We start from the raw sequence: 22,064 nt of genomic DNA, 5'->3' as shown, positions 1-22,064 counted from the left end.
GGAACAGAGGATAAAAAACAATCTAAGAAACGGTACCCAGAGAAATCTTCTATAAAACTTTATAGCGAGCCAAAAATATGCAAAGAAAAACATCTTTTGGCCTAAGAATTCTGCGTCAATGCTAATCTTCAGATTTTGTTTTCCTCCATTCTGGTTGTAATTAATGAAACTTTAAAATATTTGTAAAGTTCAAATACCAAGTCCTGACTTCTGGATATTCATATTAAACACTTGAAGTAATTAATGAAATCGATATTTAAAAGAATGGATTTTCTTTATTTCTCCTCCATATCTTTGTAGTTTTAAAACCATCAATTTAATTTTCTGAGGGCGCTATGATCAAGTCATTCTTCCGCTTGCTTTTAGCATGCCTTTTTGCTCAGATTTCACTAGCTAAGGATCTAGGAAACATTTTCACCGCTATCAATTCCATGGAACAAACGACCAACGTCGATGATAAAGCTGCTCATGGTCCTTTTGCTTTTTTCAAAACCAATTTGACCTTTTCTATTGATGTCATTAAGACTGGTGCAGCTGCTGGTGACACCTTCCCCCTGAACATGCCAAGAGTCTTCGAAATACGTATCCTCGATGAAGGAGTGAGACAATATTTTGATATCAAATTCCAAAACACTATTTTCGCTTCTTGTAATATTAAATCTGCTGCTGGTAAAGCAGATGCTACTACTGTTCTTTGTACAATCACTGCAGATATTTCCGCTTACAAAACTATTTCAGGTGATATTAAAGTCGTCCTTGTCTTGGATGGTGGTGCAAGAAGAGACGCCTTAGCGATAGCTAAAACTTGGAGTCTCGGTGAAAATACTGTCACCTTCAATAATGCAGTCAGCGGTGAGGTGAAATTAATTACTCAAGATATTACCCCTCCCTAACAATATCAAGATACACTATGAATGGTCAACGATTCATAACATTCATTGCACCTTTACAAATGTGTAATGGACCAATTAAAAGCGGTTCATTTACATTCGAGATAGAACAAGCAGCTAATCTTAGAGCATCCCTTAGCGAAACGGAAGCATTCATTGCCTCTGAAACAAATGAATTCGGCATCCCAATAGCAGCTCTTGATCTAGAAGATAAGAGTGAATCCGTAACAAGTGATAAAGTGATATACCACTACCTTTTACACAAGTAACAGTAACACTAAAGTATTATTGATGTAACCAGTTCCATGCTATGTACTAAAGTACCAGACTTGATGTAACCATGTTCAAGTACCGGTAACAGTAGTGGTCACAAAGTTATTATTGATGTATACTAATGGATTGATTCAGGGTCTACGGTGACTACAACTACAACACTTGGACAGAATCATATTCAAGTACTACCACTACCTTTTACACAACTAACAGTACCCCAGTCACTAAAGTTATTATTGATGTGCCAACCCCAGGAAGCAGTGGTCCAGGTGGACTACAACTACCAGCACTTGGACAGAACCATATTCAAGTACTACAACTACCGTTTTCACAAGTAACAGTACCCCAGATCACTAAAGTTATTGTTGATGTTCCAACTCCAGGAAGCTAAAGTTATTATTGGTCCAGGTGATATCACTACTACTACCAGCACTTGGAACGAACCATATTCAAGTACTACAACTACCGTTTTCACAAGTAACAGTACCCCGAGTCACTAAAGTTATTATTGATGTTCCAACTCCAGGAAGCAGTGGTCCAGGTGATATCACTACAACTACCAGCACTTGGAACGAACCATATTCAAGTACTACAACTACCGTTTTCACAAGTAACAGTACCCCGATCACTAAAGTTATTGTTGATGTTCCAACTCCAGGAAGCGGTGGTCCAGGTGATATCACTACAACTACCAGCACTTGGAACGAACCATATTCAAGTACTACAACTACCGTTTTCACAAGTAACAGTACCCCGATCACTAAAGTTATTGTTGATGTTCCAACTCCAGGAAGCGGTGGTCCAGGTGATGCACTACAACTACCAGCACTTGGAACGAACCATATTCAAGTACTACAACTACCGTTTTCACAAGTAACAGTACCCCGATCACTAAAGTTATTGTTGATGTTCCAACTCCAGGAAGCAGTGGTCCAGGTGGCGTCACTACAACTACCAGCACTTGGAACGAACCATATTCAAGTACTACAACTACCGTTTTACACAAGTAACAGTACCCCGATCACTAAAGTTATTGTTGATGTTCCAACTCCAGGAAGCAGTGGTCCAGGTGATATACAACTACCAGCACTTGGAACGAACCATATTCAAGTACTACAACTACCGTTTTCACAAGTAACAGTACCCCGTCACTAAAGTTATTGTTGATGTTCCAACTCCAGGAAGCGGTGGTCCAGGTGGTGTCACTACAACTACCAGCACTTGGAACAACCATATTCAAGTACTACCACTACCTTTTACACAAGTAACAGTACCCCAGTCACTAAAGTTATTATTGATGTTCCAACTCCAGGAAGCAGTGGTCCAGGTGATGTTACAACTACCAGCACTTGGACTGAATCATATTCAAGTACTACCACTACTTTTACACAAGTTGGTACACCATCACTAAAGTTATTATTGATAACCCCAGGAAGCAGTTCCAAGTAGCTTCTACAACTACTACCACTTGGACAGAATGTTTCACTACACTACTTTTACACAAGTAACAGTACAGTCACTAAAGTTATTGTTGTTTCAACTCCAGGAAGCAGTGGTCCAGGTTCCAGGTCTGTTACAACTACTACCACTTGGGATTATTCAAGTACTTCCACTACTGTTTACACAAGTAACAGTACACCAGTCACTGAACAAATTATTGTTGTTCCAACTCCAGGAAGCAGTGGTCCAAATGTAGGTCTGACTAACAACGACTACCACTTGGATCAATCATATTCAGTACTTCCACTACTGTTTACACAAGTAACAGTACGCCAGTCACAAACAAATTATTGTTGTTCCAACACCAGGAAGCAGTGGTCCAGATGATGTTCAGGTCTGTTAACAACGACTACCACTTGGGATCAATCATATTCAAGTACTTCCACTACTGTTTACACAAGTAACGGTACACCAGTCACTGAACAAATTATTATTGTTCCAACTCCAGGCAGCAGTGATCCAAATGTTCCAGGTCTGTTAACAACTTATTGTTGATGTGCCACCACTTGGACTGCAATCATATTCAAGTACTTCCACATCTGTTTACACAAGTAACGGTACACCAGTCACAGAACAAATTATTGTTGTTTCTACTCCAGGCAGTCGGTGGTCACTAAAGTTATTATCCAAATGTTCCAGATCTGTTAACAAGTACTACAACTCCTTGGATAAATCATCATTCACTATTCTTACTACTGTTTACACAAGTAACAGTACACCAGTTACTGAACAAATCATTATCGTTCCAACTCCAGGCAGTACGCGACAAGATGTTCCAGGTTCACCAATCTCCTCAGGTGCTCCAGGCTCTTCAGGTAACTCAAGTTCTACTTCTCCAGGTTCCCCAGGTAACTCAGATTCCTCTGGTTCTTCAGGTACTCCACTCACCACTACTACTACTGGACTTACCCATCTTCAACTCTTTCTACTACAACTCATATTAATGAGAGCACCTCCGTCATTGAAGTTATCATTGTTGTTCCAACTCCAAACAACAGTGGTCCAGGCACTTCAGTTGTCCCAGATGCCCCAGTTCTCTTAACTAGCGCTACAAACTCTCAATCTGTTAATTCAAATCAACCAACTGCAAGTGTTCAATCCTTTGAAGGTAGTGCCACAAAGCTTTCGATCTCAAATCTAGGCTATCGATTCTATGTCATAGAACTTAAACTTTATCTAGAATACAGCACTGCACTACAATTTCTTACGATCTTTTACTTCCATCTTAAAATGCATCCAAGTTTTACTTTACACAACTTAGATGTGCCAAATTTCCTCTCGAAATTCTTAAATAATTTTAAATAAAAGTACACCAGAATCAATAATCAAAACTTGAAGTAAAAACGATTCTAGCTTGAAATCCCATTAACACGAACCAATACTATTTAATTTCACTTCAAAAAAATATCTTCTGTACTGAAATAGAACATTTTGTTTCAGAATTAAGAAAATCTTTGAAATACCTGAATTGAACAAGAGTGCTAGTAGTCAAATTTCGAATCAAAAATCTTATACAATTTTCATATACTAATTGTTGATCATTAATATCACTTTAGATAAAATTTAATAATTTGTCTAGGTTTTAAAGAGTATTTGAAATCCTTATCAACATTATCTTTCTGCTCAAACTTCCCTCCAGTGCTTATTTATCAACATTATATATTTAGTACTTTTCGTTTCTTTTTCGGAAGACCAGATCTAGAGCAATTGCTATCACAAAAAGCCATAAAATAAACATTATCTCTAGGTATCAATAAGATGCCTCAATTGACTAGATCCACGATGAGTACCATCAACTATATAGGGTATATAGTTCCTATGACTGAAGCTTTCAAGGTTATTAATGACAGCTTAAATACAACAGCAAAGATACATTGCGAATATAGCAATTTCTCAATTAAAGAAACTATCATGAACATTCATGAAAATTTCTTTATGGATTTCTTTGGGAATTCATATCTTCAGAATCTGAATGGTATAACATTTTCAAGGCAAATAAGCCAAAAATATTGAAACATGAGAGATAAAAGATTGAATAACAGAGAATTTTTGCGATATTAAGTCTTAGTAAATAATTTGCAGTATTTGGAATTATAGGTTATCGGTGCTCTGTAAGTTCTCTAAATTTGGTGAGTGATGATTGATCAATGGGTCTTTTATTTAACCAGTGAAACAATTAACTTCTTTTATTTCAACTGTTTTGTAATTGTCCCTTGGAATTCTAAGGCAAAAAGGAATAATAGTTATTTATCAAATAAATGTGAAATAAGATTTGTTTTGTCAAACTTAGTAACCCTTCCCAGATTTCAATAACATTAGTACGTTACCATTAATAAAAGCTAAAAGGACAAGGGGTACAGAGTAATATTCCATAAATTATTGGTTGTAATATAGAACTTTTTGAGCACCCATGGTTGTGAAGTAAGTAACAGCATAGGTTCACCACTAGCATCATTAAAAGAAAAAGAACCTCTGTCACTTCATACAGAATACTGAGAGTAATTTTAAAACATGGAAAGACAATGGTGCAACAATAATGTCGGATGTGGCTGTAGTTATAGAGGTAGTAAGCAGAAGTTGATTCACCAATTTTAGCAGTAACCCACTGCTTTGGTATTAATACAGGTCACAGTCTTTCTGTCATTAAGCAGCAACATTTGTTTCTCATAAAGCATTGTTAATGAAGACTGACTACTAACCTGGACATCAGTTAGCTTCCAAGTTAGCTTAAACTAAAATACAAAAACTACTTTAGTAAACAATTGAAATAAGTAAACCAAGTCTAATTAATAATCTGGAAGCACTACAAGCAAAATAAACATTAACATTGTAAATTCCAAAATTTCTCTTTTAGAATCGATTAACATTCATATTTTTTTTGGTATGTTGGTAAATAGAACATCATCAGCACTGATCAATCTCTTTGGAACGTAGCAGTGGAATCTTAATATAGCATCAAGGAACTGGTATTGTAATAATATATCATTGTCACCAAAAGTAACCTTACACAGATATCACCATGCTTCAAAGTATTAGATATCAAGTTTTGTATCACTATCATAAATGAATTGTAACATCATTTGCGTCTCTGATCTTTAAATGCTTCAATAGACAAAGTGTCATTCAGCCAATTTAAGCATTCTTGACAAAGCAGCAACCAAAAATTTCAAGGATTCTTACTTAATTAGGTTGTTCTTAAAAATGTGAAAGTTTCGAATACAAATAGCCTTAATTAATGAAACCAATGGAATTTGTGGGGAATAAAAAATGACCAATTCTCACACACTATAATTTCTAGTTTGAAGAACCAAAACAAACATTAAGCTCTAATACAGTTATTCATAAAAATTTGGAGAAATTTTTAATTAAATATTATGGAAGAGACATTTTTGATAGTTTTAGTCACACAATGTCACTGTTTGACCTCTTTGAAGTTTCTTCAGCAGTATTCATCAGGTTAAGTGCTGTAGAAAGTTGCTTCTTTTTCTGTTTTCCTCTTTAAGAAAAGTAGGATAATTTTCCAGAAAAGGCAATTGACAGGTGACAAATGTAAATAAAGAGTACATGAAGACACATTTTTGTGATAAATCAAGTGCATCATTTCCAGATTTTTCTTTAAAAACATTCAGCTTGCCTTTCAAATCATCATGGGTGTTTTTTTTTTTTTTTTTTTTTTTTTTTACTTTTTCATAAACTTATTTGACAACATATAATCTTTAAATTACCATGAATATATTTAATTTTATTGTTCCTTACTATTCAATGACAATTCTTTCAGAAACCTTAAGAAAATTTGATCTCATTACCAAGATCATCGAGATCAAAATCTTGACAGAAACACTATTAGATAGAAGTAAGATGTGCTTTGTGAGCAAGAGTCTTCATGAAGCTGATCCAATCTTCTTCCATTACTTCACTGCCATCGTATATGTTGCTAATAATCGTTCAAACACAATATTTTATTTAGCTAATAAACTCATTGGAAACATTGCTTAACATATCAAATCATTAGGATACCAAAAAAGGTTACATTATTTACAAATATCTCCACCAACATGACCAACGTATTTGTGTGTTTCTACATCATCATTATTGCTCACTTTCTTTTGTCTGTTTCTTAAGAACTCTCTTCTTGTCTTCTTCAACATTTTGCTTCAAATGCTGACTACCGCATCAAAGTCGTGAGTGCCTCATTTCTGGGAAATACTTAGAATTGGCTGAAAGAGATTCTATTAGCAAAATCATTAAATATCAAGTGATCATCATTGATATCATTCTACTATTTTCATCATCTTAGATTTTTTTGAATATCTACTTTATATAACAGAAACAAGTACTATGTCACGGCTATATTCAACTTTTGAACATATTTCATTATTTAAATATCAATTTGCTTTTAGGTGCCAACCAATCATTTTCAGGATCATATTGGACAGATTTGCTGTTGTCAAACATACCTTCACCTGGTCTCTCATATTTTTGACCAGTGGCTCTGGTTTTGATTCCAATGATTATTAATATTCTCAACGTCTGTGAACTCTTCATTATACAATATATGGTTGCTTTCAACTTCTTGCCTTCATTTTTAACAGCAGCTGCAACCATTTCAGCCTCATCTTCATCATCATAGGTTCATCTTCATTCATATTTTTATCACTCTTATTCACTGTGCTCTGGGTCCAAGTTCGGTTTCTCCACCATGTCCATGTCTCATAAAAAATTGCAACTACGCAAGGAATCCCACCAGTATTCCTGAAGATAATTGCAACTGTTACATAGGGATTTCCAAAGTTTGTGGTACTTCTGTTATTTTTTCATTTCACTGTCATCTGTATACCAGTTATTTTGAGTCAAGTCAGTTGTCAGTATTATCGTTGTTTATTTTTGCGATAACCTGTAGTTTATACCGGAATTCTTAACCTGTGCTCGTCAAAAAAAATCCAACGAACTCTTGATCATCAAGATGATAAAGCATTTTAGAGAACTTTCCCACAATGTTGCTTCTCAATTTAGATGGCACTAAGGAAAAAAGAATTTCCAGGAGTTTTGACATTTGAAGAATCTTTTATTTATATTTGTTCTCTTTTGTGTTGCTAATAGGTAGTGTCAACTGAATTTCTTCTTACAGTTGTAATTATTTTGGTCCTTCAACCTCTGTGATTGTCTCTTTGTACCTTTTTTTCTTATACCCTGTTGAAACCCATCTCACTTTCCTATTTTTAGTTGGGACTGTGATCTCAAACAAACACTTGATCGAGTCTGTCTTTCTAGAAAACATATCCTGCTTAGCAGCTGAAATTAGTGTATTCTAGGGTGTATCTCTCAATTTGGAAGCAAATGACACATTTATGGACCAGCTGACTCACACCAGATCTCTGACCTTTTGGAGAAGTCTGATACTGCATCACAGGAACATCATTTGGAAAAGGATTGAGATAAAAAAATGTTTCAGAACCCTGGAATTCTAATATATATTGCCCTTGTTTGTTTACCATCAACAAATACGACCAGTGAGAAAATACAGGATCACCTTGATTATTCAGATGATTCAAACATCTGAGAAGGAATATGTGAAGTTCTAAAAATTACTTTATCTCCAAATGGGCGACTACTTGACGCTGATATGGCTCTAGAATTTGTCGCCTAAGCTAGTGAAAAGGCTAAATGCAACCCTGAAGCTGATATGTATTTGTTATCATTAATCTGTATTTTTATATGCCTGTTAGTTCATGGATAGATGTACTAATTCATATTCCAGTATCATGGACTTAACAAAAAATCTGAACATGCATGCTAAACAGTATCGATTGACGTGTACTGCTTTTCATCTAGGCTATTTATTTTTCTTTTAATTCACAACCATTATAATTTCACAACGTTTCCCATTGACTAAAAGCACAATTGCTTTCATTTTTAACTAGGGTACCATTTGAGTTTTATATTCTGCTCCAAATTATTCTGGGTTTATTACTCTTAGAGCATTTTTTAGATGTATTTTAATCTTCAATTTCTCCAGAAATAGTTATCTTAACTGTTAAATCGTATAGAAAGAATGAGCATTTTCCAAGAGCAACAATTTGGCTCTGTTTCAACGGTTGGTGTATTATAATTAGTTGTTCTGTCCGTCATGCCTCTCAAAAGTATACCTAGTCTTACGCTATAGAATTTTGAAAAGCTTTATCCTTGATCATTAGTTCTATGAATATTGTTATGTCTATCGCTTTTTTATTGAATATCTCAGATTAACCTCAGGAAGGCTTGTGTATTAACAGATCATGAGAATCTTTTGGTCATTGAAAGAATTAGGGATAACCAACTAGAATTTGGTACTGAAAATTTCAAGAATTATCAATTTATTGAAGTCCTTAGAGACCCTTTGAGATGGATATTGCTCTATACGCTATTTTTTCAAACACACTTAAGTGGTGCCTTGACTAGCCTTGGTTCTATCTTATTCAAAAATTTTAGTTATGATAGAGCCCAATCTTTGTTAAAGAATGCATCAACAGCTGCTATTGAGTTGGTTGTTGTCTTTCGAATGCTTATTTGAAAAGAAGGGTTAAGCTTAGATTAATAGTGGCGACTTTTGCTATCTGAGTTATGCTATTCTATTTATGTATATTATCCTTTATCCAGAAGGACAAAAGAACTAGATTGGCCAGTTATTACTTGTAATCTGTTTCTTCAACAGCTACTATTTGTGCTTTACCATGTTTTCAATCTAAAGTTGCTGGCCATACAAAAAGAGGCCACTCACTGCTATTTTCTTCTGCGCTTATTGTGTTAGTAATTTGACCGGTGCTCAAACGTTTATTAAATCTCAAGCTCTAGGTGTTGAAGCTTATCTAGCCTATTTTCTAACATATTACTCATAATATCCATAATATTTATATTCCTTAATACTTAAATATATAAAAACTTGGAAAAGAAAAAGAGAAGCATTAGCTCCTTTTATATTCTTTCTGGGATAGATGAGTTATTTTCATTTTTTCATAAGAAGCATCTCATCATAAATTTTTCTAGAGCAAACTGCAAGCCACAACATCCTCACTTGCTCTAAACCACATCTAGAGTAGACAACCAAAAAATATTAAGTTAAAAAATTGCCCATCTGTTAAACTTTTGGTAAAAAAAAATTTAAATTGATTCCTTGTATCAATACCTTCAACACTAAATAAAACTTTGTCAATTTCTTCTCTGATGAAATGATACTTAATACCAATATTTTTGGCTCTTGAGTAAAAAGTTGCATGTTTAAGTATCAGGATAGCACCATTTTTAGGTCCAAAAATGAAATTAGTGTAATAATGCCTTCCTTTCGTAAGTTTCATGCGACAGCAGTACCATTGATAAATGTCACAAAATCACTGATTAACTTTCTATGTTTCCTGTTTGTCTCCCAACAAAGTATAGGGAAAAATTATAACTCCAAATCATCATCAAAATTTTTCTTGTAAATCAAACCTAAATCTTTAGTACCAATTAAATGCTTTAAACCATAGTAACAGCTTTCCAAGCATGATAACTTGGTTCCTTCAATAAACGGAATAAAATAGAGACAGAACAGCACTAATAAGCTCTAACACTACTTGAGGCAAACTTCGGCTTCCCAATCAAAGAACGGTACTTGACAGAATTACAGGATTAACCTCCGGAATCTGCATAATGATCAAAATTAGGAACCATTGGTGTCTCAACAGCATTAGTATCATCAAATCCTAAGTCAGAAATCATCTTCTTAATTTAGTCTTTTAAGTCAACTTTGATAATCTCTTTACTTTATGTAATCTTCATCTCAAGGAATTTCTCTGCCATACCTAGATCCTTCATCTTAAAGCTCTTTGATAAAAAATCTTTAACAACCTTTAATTGAAACGATTCATTAGCACAAATGAGTAAATAACCAACATATAAACCAACCAGCTAAACAAAATACAAATTTGATGGTATCATATCTCATGGCTGGTGAAAAGGTCTGGTGGTAATCAAACGCAAGACGTGGAGAAAAAACCTGAGCGACAAGCCTGGTCTTATAATACCCATCAGCTTTCTTTACTAAGATCCACCTGGAACGAATTATTGTAATAAAATGAGTTTTTTAGTATATATGGAAAAATGGTGTGACTATTCAGGCTATATATGTTATGGTATTGCTACGAAATGTCTTAATTGGTAAACTGTAATATCATACTCAGCCTCAATTAGAAAAAGTATACAAGGAGTATTTTCCTTATGTACTTTTATAGAATTCTATATAGTTAAATAGGTAGATAACTGAAATATAAATAAGTTTGTTATTGAAAAGATATATCCTGATAATCATCTAGTAACCAAAGGAATAGAAGGTATACAACAGATTATGAGATAATCACAGTTCCTCACCTGGACTAGATCCAAGCTGACAGTGATAATGGATTACTTCAAGTGGTCCAGCCAAATGACTACCAAAACAAGACTGATTTCCTATGGAATGGCTACCTACTTTGCTACTGGGACTATTGATTCTGATAATATTACTGATACTGACACTTTGAGCACGTTGAAAGCCACTTAAGACAATGTGATTGACTTATTACTTATCTCCAGTGTCTCCGGTGCCATTATAGCTCGTTTGACTACTCGTGAAATCAATGGTTATGCTGCAGTTACTTTCTTGAGAGAAAAGTACGGTGCTGTGTCTATGTTAGACGCTACTAGTCTTATCAAAAGTGTTTACACTAGTGAATCTGATCCTGTTGATTCTGTGATTGATTCCTTTGATCGTGTCCAGGTCTTGAGTGGAAAACAATTAACTTCTGCCCAATTCCAAGCCTGTCATTTTCTTGCTGCTTTGTCATTACGCTCGGGTCTTAACACTGATTCTTTACAAAAGATTATTACTTTGTACCATCAACGTTTTGGTTCTGAGTTTGCCGACATCAACTTCGATAACATTAGTACTATTGCTTCTGAAACCTTCTCCGCAACTAACTCTTCTGCTCTTGTTGCTTACCAACCACATGGGAAATGCTTTAACTGTGGTCAAAATGGTCATTTTTATTCTAAATGCCCTAAGCCTTTGAAAGAAGAAGTCAAGAAGAAGGCTGATGAGATCAGGGCTGCTAAGTTACGTCAGACCAAAGAACCTGCTTGGTTTAGTTTCTTTGGTACTGAGACTGCTTCTAGAAATGCTGTGTTTTTAGACTCTGGGTGTTCCAATCATGTGTTTAACAGCAAAGATGATTTTGAAACCTTTACTGCTGTGTCTGGAGGTTCCATTATTGGTATCCATGGTGATGAACTTCCAATTGTTGGTAGTGGTTCTGTTATTTTGAATATTGATCACTATGGTACTTTGGCTTTGAAAGATATTCATTACGTTCCGGGTGCTGCGGCTAACCTTGTTTCTGTCAGTCGTGCTACTGAATCAGGTGTACAGCTATTATTCAAAGGTGATTCTGTTATTAATCATAAAAATGGTCAAGTCATTGCTGTCAAGAGTCATGAAAAATTCTATGATATGCGTACTATTGATTCCCCTTCACAAAGTTATGGATTTATGGCTGGGAACCCTTCCTCTTCTGTTGGTTTATGGCACAATCGTCTTGGTCATACTGGTATTAGTGCTCTGAACATGCTGAAACATCAAGGTATCATTCAAATGAAATTTGTTCCTACCGTCAATGATTGTCAAATTTGTTTAAGAGCAAAAGCTAATATTAAGAAGCCTAAGTCTTCCAATTTTGTTGCTAAACGTCCGTTGGCATTGATACACTGTGATGTTTCTGGCCCATTCAGATATGCCGGGTTGAACCAAGAAAGGTATTTTCTAACTACGGCTGATGCTTACTCCAACTATGTGAACATTAATATTATGAAATCAAAGGGTGAAGCTATTGATGCATTGATTCATTTCATTACCAAGCAAGAACGGTTGTTTGCATCCAAAGGTTTGAATTAGGTTGTCGGTGCTGTTAGAACTGATCACGGTGGTGAATTTATTAATCAGAAGTTGCATCAATGGTTCCAAGAGAAAGGTATTCATCATCAATTGAGTGTGCCTCATCAAAGCTTTAGCAATGGTAAGGCAGAAGGATTTCAAAAGACTATCCAAGTCAAAGCCCGTAATATGCTAATTGGTGCTAATATTCCAGACAAATTTTAGAGTGAAGCTGCTCTTTGTACTGTCTATTTGATCAACCGTACACCAACGAGAGTTCGTCGGCATACGCCATTTGAATTGTTTCATGGTGAAACTCCTGGTTACAAATATCTTCGTGTTTTTGGGTGTGTTGGCTATGCCACAGTGCCATCTGATGTTAGACAAGGTAAACTTTCTGATACTGCTAAACGTGTGCTTATGCTTGGTTATGACCGTGGTCATAAAGCGTATCGTGTTTATGATGCTGATTCTAGATCAATAGTTGTCCCAGCTAATGTCCAGTTCATTGAAGACGAATATTACTTTGGTACAAATGCTTCCACTGCTGCTAAAGGTGCTGACCCAATTGTTTCTGGTGGTTTTTCTGCTCCTATTTCCACTCGTAATGACATTGATGATTTGGCTGATACTGCTGATGGTAACTATGCCTCTGAGATTTCTAGTGACTCTGATGATGAGTTTGTTCCTGATCTCGATAGTGTTGAAGGTCATTCCACAAGTGAGCTTGAATTTACTGTTGTTAAGCGTGGATCTAAGCGATCTGCGTTTTCTGCTTCGATTGGTTCCTCATCTTCTGATTCTTCCATTGAAATGATCAATCCTTATGGTCCTTTGAGTATCGAAGATACTGATGCAGTTGATGAAGCCCAATCTACTTCTGTTGTTATAACTTGCAATTCTGAACCAGATCCAATCAAGTTGACAAATCCCCTTGGTAATTCATCTTCAGAGAGGGATATGAAGAAACATCAGTGCAGGAAGAAATTAAAAGGTGTATTGTCAAGTGCTGATAATGAAATGTCTGTTCCTATTATTGAAGAAGTTGATGATGTTTCTGTTGATGAATCTGAGTTATTTGGTGGAACAAAAGCTATTGAAGAACCTCCTGCTGCAAACAATACTCCTGAGAATTCTAGTTTCTTTGTCAAAACTGATAAGTTGTCTTTGAACCTAGCTGTTGCTGCATTTATGGCTGCTTCTGATGTGAAACAAGTGCCTATGACATATGCTGAAGTCATGAAATTGCCTGACAGTGATCTGTGGAAAGAGGCCTTCAACAAGGAATTCTCAGCTCTGGTAGAAAATGATACTTTTGAATATGTTGATTGTCCATCTGGTATTAAGCCTATCCCTGTTCGTTGGGTTTGTGTTGTTAAGGACTCAGGGTTATACAAAGCAAGATTGGTTGCAAAGGGGTTCAAACAGACGTATGGAATCAATTATGAAGAAACGTTTTCACCAGTTATTCGTTATGAAAGTGTTCATCTTTTGTTGGCTGTAAGTGCTGAACTTGGATTGAAGGTTGACCAGCTAGATGTTTCCAATGCATTCCTCAACGGAATTATTGATGAGGAAATTTATATCCAACAGCCAGAAGGTTTCGCGAAATATCCAAAGAAGGTGTTGAAGCTTAAGAAAAGTTTTTATGGACTCGAACAAAGTCCTTACTTATGGGACAAAACCATTAATTCTGTGTTGGAAGGTGCTGGTTTTACTAGAAATGATGCTGAACTTGGTCTCTATACCAAAGTTGATGGTGACAAGAGATGTTTGCTGGGATTGTATGTTGATGATATCGTAGTTGCTTCCAATGACTATTTGATCAAACAAACAAAGGAATTGCTATCTAAAGCGTTCAAGATTAAAGACTTAGGTCCTGTTTCCAAGTTCTTAGGTATTAATAATCATCAAAAGGCTGACTGCTCCATTGAATTATCATTGTCTGACTACATATTAAAGGTTTCTGATGATTTTGGTATGACAGAAGCAAAAGGTGAGTCCATACCGGCTTCGGTAGGACAGGTACTAAGTGGGAGTATGGTAGAAGAAACTGAAGCTGTGGATGAAACAAGTTATAGGTCCATTGTAGGTCATTTATTATTTGCTTCCAATGTTGCTAGATACGATGTTGCCTATATTGTTGGGGTTCTATCCAGATGTTTGAACAAGCCAAAGAAAATCCACATGAATGCTTCTAAGAAGGTTTTGAAGTATCTTAGTTCCACAAGAAGTTTTATCACCAATTTCCAAAGAAGTGGGAAAAGTCTTATTGGGTATTGCGATTCTGCTTATGCAAACGAGTTAGTGTTGTATGGTCACCTCAAGTCTAGATATTTCACTGTTATAATCCAAGACTTATATTCTTCTTTCTATTTTTTTATAACACTATAAACTATCTTAAACAATCAGAGATCATTACCTCTTTTATACTTTTCACAGGGTGGCAATGTCTCTTTTCCATATCTTTGCATAACCTTTCAACTTGGTGGCAGATTCTAATAATAGTATCACATAGCATTTTCTATAACATTCTTAATAAAACCAACTTATTACAACAATTATTACATTATGCAATCAACTGCTATTACATTGTCTCCAATTTTCTTCATGGCTGGTATTTATTATATTTTTGCTCAAATCATTCTCATTTATGGTCAACAGCTTTCAATTTTAAAGCTATTACGTTATTTGAGTCCATCAAAAGCATTACGCAATGAGTGCAAAATTCAATCCCAAATTTTCTCATTTAAGAATAAAGAAATTATTAAGAGTCTTTCCTATTGTGTTAGTATTTAGTTCATTATTGATTTGTGTTAGATGTTTTTACAGAGTTGTGGGAATGATACAAGGTTGGAATGGTTATCTAGCAACTCATGAAATTTACATCTTTTTACTTGATGCATTGATGGTCTTATGTGTTGCTTTACTAATTCCATTTCACCCTGCAGTTGTTTATGATAAAGAGACTAAAAGTAATTCCAGGAAAGAAACTAAACAGGTACAACAGCGTGATATTGATATTGAATTAAAGGATTAGAGTTCGCAGGATAAAGTTATTAATTCAGGTCAAACTTTTTGGTTCTTTTAATGTCTTTAATAATAGTTGTTAAACAGATATTGACTCTTCAAAAGGGCCAAAGTAATTAACCAATATATAATTAACTTTCCTGATATATTCTCATGTTAACTAATAGAAGTTTTTAGCAATTTAAATATCATTAATTACTCTTTTATTTGCTCTTTTAATAATTAAGAAAGAAAAAAAAAAAAAAGAGATAAAGATGAGAAGAAAAAAAACCTTAAGTATTTGTTCAAACAGTCTCTGGACCTTAGAAACCTTTGCTACTTACATATGCAATTTAGTCTCCTCCACCACTCCATATACCATCATTGATATCGAGCATATCACAATATGCAAAATCAGGATATTCTATCAGACTATTATTATCTCTTTATTCGCCAACTTTCCCATTGAGAACTCAAATTACAGCCTGGAAATCATCAGCATCAGATAACAATTTTGGGAAATATGTTGGCGTTACAATACAGCTTCAGATCCCATTTTTTCACATATGTCAAAATCATTCAATATTAGACACGTATCATAGTCCTAAAGTCTATCCAACACTATTATCGAACAATGGTGAGTATAAACCGTTACTAAAGAATTTACTAAACCATCCATACTCCAAAAGACAGCGTATTAGAGGATGTAAATGATCAAATAGATGAAGAGATATTCAAAAAAAAAAAAAGCTTAAATTTTTTTTGTACTCTGGTATACACCCAAAACATTTAACCAAAATCAAAGATGTAAAGAACTATGCTAGGAGAATATTTGATAAGTATTATTTAATCCCAGAATTAACTTTTTTTTTCTTTACTTGTAATGCCATAAACTCTAGTGAGAAAAAGAATGTGATGAAAAGTTTTGAGATACCTGTTGAAATGAAATTCACCAAAGATAACAGCTATCAATCAATGCTACCTGAACTCATGAAAGGTGACACATAATTTGCGCACAGCTACGTTTAACATGAAAACACTACTAATATTTTTGATTCTCTAGCTGGTACTGGCGAAGTTTTAGCCATAAACTAAAGAAAACTTCTGTAAACAAATGCATCAGTCGGAAAATGCTCTTTGAGTCAGTCGCTTAATCAAATATGGTTTCCTAGTGCTATTTTGTTGATTATGTTTAATTTCAATGTAACAGCTACGATGATTCCTTTAGATTTCAGATTGATGAATTACGGTAAGATTGAATTTGGGATTATCATTTATGATTTCTTTTTAAGTGACATTTTTTCGGCCTTAATTAGTGAAATTACGATTCAAATTATGTTTAACAATAAATACAATTTCAATTAATGCAAAGCAATACAAACCCCAGTTTATTGAAATTATACAATTGAAATAAAAGAAAATAATACACCTAATGGATTACAACCTAGAGTTATCGAGGTTGAACTCAACATTACAACAGGTTGTGAGCAGTTCGCAGAATGTCGTCTGGACCGGTACCAAATTGTCTTCGAGTATTGATTATATTAAATGGTCACGTCAAATGTCTAGACGTATGAATGCTATTGGTAATGGTTTAGATGTATACTATGAAAATGGTTCTGTTTGTTTTGAAGCCCATGGTGATCCTGAACTTGTTGCTGCCTTGAAAAAGACTTATGATGGTATTATTGAGGAATATGTGTCTGCTAGTGTATCCCAAGATGTTATTGATCGGTTGGAAGCAAGGAACACATATGGTTATTCAAGTATTGTCTTCTTGAAAAGTCATTATGGAACCGTATCCATGATCAATGCTGTCCGTGTCTTTGAATCCGTTTACACTCCTTATCCTGGTTCTCTTGCTAAAATTAATAGTTTGTTTGATACTGCTGAATCTTTGAAACTTACTGATGCACAGATGAAAGCTTGTCGCTATTTAGCTGTTTGGTCAATTCATAATGATTTCAAGCCTGGTGATCTGGAAAAGATTTTTGCTGCTTACCATCAAGAGTTTGGGAAAGAATTTGATGATTTCACTATGGATAACTTGTTGGATATAATCTCAAACTTATGTCCTCCTGTATCTACCTCTGATCCATCTGTTCCCTCCACTGAATCAAGTTTCGCCGCTTATCAAAAACGTCCTATCAATGAATTAAAGTGTTTCAACTGTGGTGCTCGAGGTCATACTTATAGGAAATGTCCAAAACCAAGATCTGAAGCGCAATCCAAGAAAATTACTGATATTAGGGCTGGTAAAGTTCAGAAAGATACTGCCTGGTTTGGATTCATTGGTTTTGAGCCAAATCACACTGGTGATTCTGTCTTTCTTGACAGCGGTTGTTCTAAACATGTGTTTAATTCAAGAGACTGGTTTACTAAATTCACTCCAATTAATAATCAATTTATTATCGGTATTCATGGTAATCAAATTCCTGTGTTAGGTATTGGTACTGTTGTTTTAACTCTCGCCAATGGATCCAGATTGACTTTAAAAGAAGCTAATTATGTCCCGAATGCTGCTGCTAATCTTGTGAGTGTTAGCTGTGCTACAGAATCTGGTTCTCAATTACTATTCAAACGCAATACTGTTGTTGATTTGACTACTAAATCTGTTATTGGTGTGAGAAGTTATGGGTCACTATTTTCATTAAAACTCGCTGTTCCTGCTTCGTCATCAGCTAGCTGAATTATTTAATTAAATTACTACAATTAAATCCATAAAAGTTACCCGGTGCTTAATAATACTGATATAATTTTAAAACCACAAGCAATAGAAGGTTTTCACATAAAGGAAAATTGCCACTAAATATTAGGCATAAAATTACTATTCATAAAGCCCAATAAGGAGTCCCCTTAGTATTAATAGTATTTTTGGAAACATTGTTTCTCCCACCAATTCAAGACACAAATCAGGTTATTGAACACATAAGAGGGTCATCATCACTGCTAAAGTGATAGAACTCTCCGCAGCAATTTTCATTATAAATTTATATTTAGCATTCTACTGTATGTATTTGCTCTTAACAGTAGTAATAATCAAAAAAATGCAACAAAATATTCACTTTAATTGTATGGAGTTGATGATGGGATGCTTAGATTTGTGAAAAAAAAAAAAAAAAAAAAAAAAAAAAAAAAAAAACTAGAGCATTAATCTTTACCATATAATTTGTTTGATATCTTTTTTTTTTTTTTATAGTTAATAAGTTAAGAATGAAGCTGATATAGTAATTAAGAAGAAGGAAATGATCGCATTTAAGATTGACCAGGGGAGAATCGATTCTTTGTAACAGACAATGGAAGCATTAAAAAGTGATGCGGCCATTCGCACAAATAAAACAGTCAGCCTATGAGGTGAAACAAATGTTATTAATGTTATGTCTCATTTATCCTTGCGCACTAAAGTTGACTAAACCAGCTAGTAAAATTGAATTGATTCGAGTAAAGGAATACTAAACGAGAAGCGATTTTCAGATATTTACGCATTTTAAAATAATGAGTTAGCTCCAAACCCTGTCTCATAACAATGAACATCATAAACTTTAAAAAAGAAATTAGCTAGCGATCTTTTGCTGGGGAAGATTTTAGAGATAGATTAACTCAGTAGTAATGTTTAAAACCAAATTCTGATTAGTAAAATGTTCTAATGGATCTTGTGAGATGAAATTCAATTCTAAAATTATCAGGGCGACGACTAATTTCATGGCTAACCTACATTCCAATACTAAATAGTTTCAAAAAAAAAACAAAAATAAAGTTAAAATAATAACAAGTAGAATATTATACCACCAAAATGGTGCCTCTTTTTTTTTTGTAAATTATTCATCAATTGTATATATCTTCATTACTTGTTCTTACATAACCTTGCAAACCAAGGATAAAAGTCAACTACAAAGTGTTTTTTTTTGTTTAGTTTTCGAATCATACAAGGATATAAGTGATGTGTGATATATCTTTAAAGACGAAGCCAAGGAATCAAAAAACAAACAAAAGAGAAAACAAAAGAGACTAAGTAAAAGCCCATAACGTGAGGTTGTCGAATTATTAATAACACTATGCTCCTAAACTGAATGCAAAATTTCAAACAAGGATATTGAAATCAAAGTTTGAGACAAGATCATTACTCGAAGATCAGCAAGGAAAGGACATGTCAAATCTGCGATACCATAACATAAAAAAAATAAAGTACAGTCTACGTTAGGAATTGGTAGCCAATACCTTAGTTCTTGAAGTATAGGACCATTTGCAAAATTAAGATGTTGATGACTTATGCATGTGATGAAAGCAAGAAGACATAAACGACTAATAGTCCATTGTCGTTAGAAACAATTAACCCGTATGTTTAAGTTATCAGTGTTTGGCACAAACTTTCTGACTTCTGGATAAAACGAGAAAAGAGGGAGTTAACTGACTTGGTATCACTTTTAATGCAGCTAAAATATATATATATATATATATATATATATATGAGCTTATTTCGATGACATCAGTATCAATATTTTAATTGGTTTGACCAAGGGATACGATCTATACGGTTTTGATATCCTTTGAAATTTCTTGAATAGCACAAAGGTATACTATAGAACCCATCTGTTAAAGAACCCCACCACCCCCTAGTAAGTGGAGAAAATTTTATTGATAAAAGAGACGTAGGCATTGTAAAAAATAAAAATAAATTGGTATACCAGTATAAGATAAACTGAGATCATGTGATAGAAGTAATCTATGGTTAATTATCGCGATGAGGTTTTGTCCAATTGTTATGGAAAACCAAGCTTAATATAGGGATTTGATGATCTAGCGATTCACTAATGAGACTAGTTTATTTGTTTATATGCTCCCAGTACTTGAGTTTTCGTGCCTTATTGTGTTAAAAGTTAGGAGCCCAAAGCTTAGTTGATAGATAATACCAGCTAGGTACGACAAAAAACAAAACAAAAACGTCAGGAAATCTCAAGGAATAAAATTTCAGGCACTGAAAAAAAAAATTCAAGTTATTGAATTATTCTTGTTAGTCATGCTATATCGGCTTTCAAAGAGCCATTAAGTTATAAGTAGAGTATTGTTGAATACCATTAAATATATATCTGTGTGAGAATGAGACAGGATATAGTTAGCGATTTATATTGACGTTTTGATTCGACATTGTACCATTCATATCGTATTGTAGCACTTAATTCGGCCTGAAACAATAAAATTATAAAAAGCTGGATACTAGCGTACCAACTGGAAGTATTGATACTTATAATCTTGACAAGTTGTGCCAAAAAAGTAGTAATTTAATTCAATTGCATCATTACAGGATTTCTTAAAGTTAGAAACCAGAAATTTCTGTAGGTGAATCAACTAGTTGCTAATTAATAGCCGGATTGAAAACATTTCTTCTATTGTAAATATAAACTTTCTATACAAATATTGTTGGTAACTTATCTAGCAGATGTCCCAAATAGATATTCAATGTTATTTAAATCCTTTTATCATGGAATATATCTCTTTCAGTTAAAGGACCCACGTGATCACCAAGTGATCTAATAATGAAGTTACTCAATTGAACAAGCACCATTGCCCATTTATTATAATTCTCCTTAGATTTAGGCCACAGACTAAAGCGAAATAAGCTTGATCATTGTTAGATACAGCAAAATCAAGACAAATACCAAATTTACCACCCCTGCAATAGTTTGATCTTGTAGATTATTAGCAATCATTGTAAAACAATAGTTTCAATGAGAACAGTATTTAAATGAGCGGAGAGTGAAAAAAAAAAATTTTATCAGAATCATGCTTAAACTTTGACTTTACGTATATCAATCAACGAGAATTTTATATCACTAATCAATACTTTACAAGAAATAATAGAGTTAGCATCACAGAAGGAACGGATGATCATTATGATAAAAATTAACTATTTCAAGTTAATGGGAAAGAATTACTTATAAGAATAACTGAAAATCCCGGAGCAAGTTCAAGAACTGTTAGAAAAAATATTGAATCCCTATATGAATTAGTAACAGTTTCTGACTTACGAAAGCTTTTGGAAGGATGCAACCACAATAAGAAAGATTTATTTTATTTTTTTTTTCCTTCAAAGCTTATCTCCAACAATTTTTTTTAGCTATAAGCAGTGAATATTCAGGTTTTTCCCCGGTTAAGTGCTGGTTTCTTGTAATTCTTTAACGTTTGTAATAATTCCAAATCCTTGAATTCTGGAGTACCAGGATTGAAATACTACCAATCTTCCATTGCCGAATTGAGGAAACACAGAAAGAAGTTGTTCAAAGTTACCACAGAATAGTAAAACAGCACTTTAATAAAGATGAGTTTGTTCGATAAATCGTTTTCAGAAAATAATCAATAGCATTAATTGCTAAGATATTCTGGATTGAGATCTCGTTCCATACGGTCAACAGAACCACTTTCAGGAAATTCTATTTTTCAAAACCTTTTAAAACATTCTAATTTACAGCACCTGT

At 34.2% G+C, this 22,064-nt stretch overlaps 2 protein-coding genes across 2 annotated transcripts; both read left to right on the top strand.

The window, feature by feature from the left end:
* Positions 1-335: 335 nt before the first annotated feature.
* On the top strand, positions 336-893 carry LOC126766691 (uncharacterized). The gene has a single exon (XM_050484423.1). It carries the CDS (start codon positions 336-338, stop codon positions 891-893), a length of 558 nt encoding a protein of 185 aa, XP_050340380.1.
* A 16,130-nt stretch (positions 894-17,023) lies between these two features.
* LOC126766692 (uncharacterized) lies at positions 17,024-18,124 on the top strand (the record flags this gene model as incomplete). Its single annotated transcript, XM_050484424.1, has 1 exon — positions 17,024-18,124. A coding segment is annotated over exon 1 (1,101 nt), but the record flags the coding sequence as incomplete, so codon positions are not given.
* Between the last annotated feature and the right edge of the window lie 3,940 nt (positions 18,125-22,064).

The sequence above is a fragment of the Bactrocera neohumeralis genome, unplaced genomic scaffold (genome assembly GCF_024586455.1).
Source record: "Bactrocera neohumeralis isolate Rockhampton unplaced genomic scaffold, APGP_CSIRO_Bneo_wtdbg2-racon-allhic-juicebox.fasta_v2 ctg2126, whole genome shotgun sequence".
Classification (NCBI taxonomy): domain Eukaryota; kingdom Metazoa; phylum Arthropoda; class Insecta; order Diptera; family Tephritidae; genus Bactrocera; species Bactrocera neohumeralis.
The sequence above is the reverse complement of the archived record's forward strand: the minus strand, read 5'-3'. Positions and strand labels throughout refer to the sequence as shown.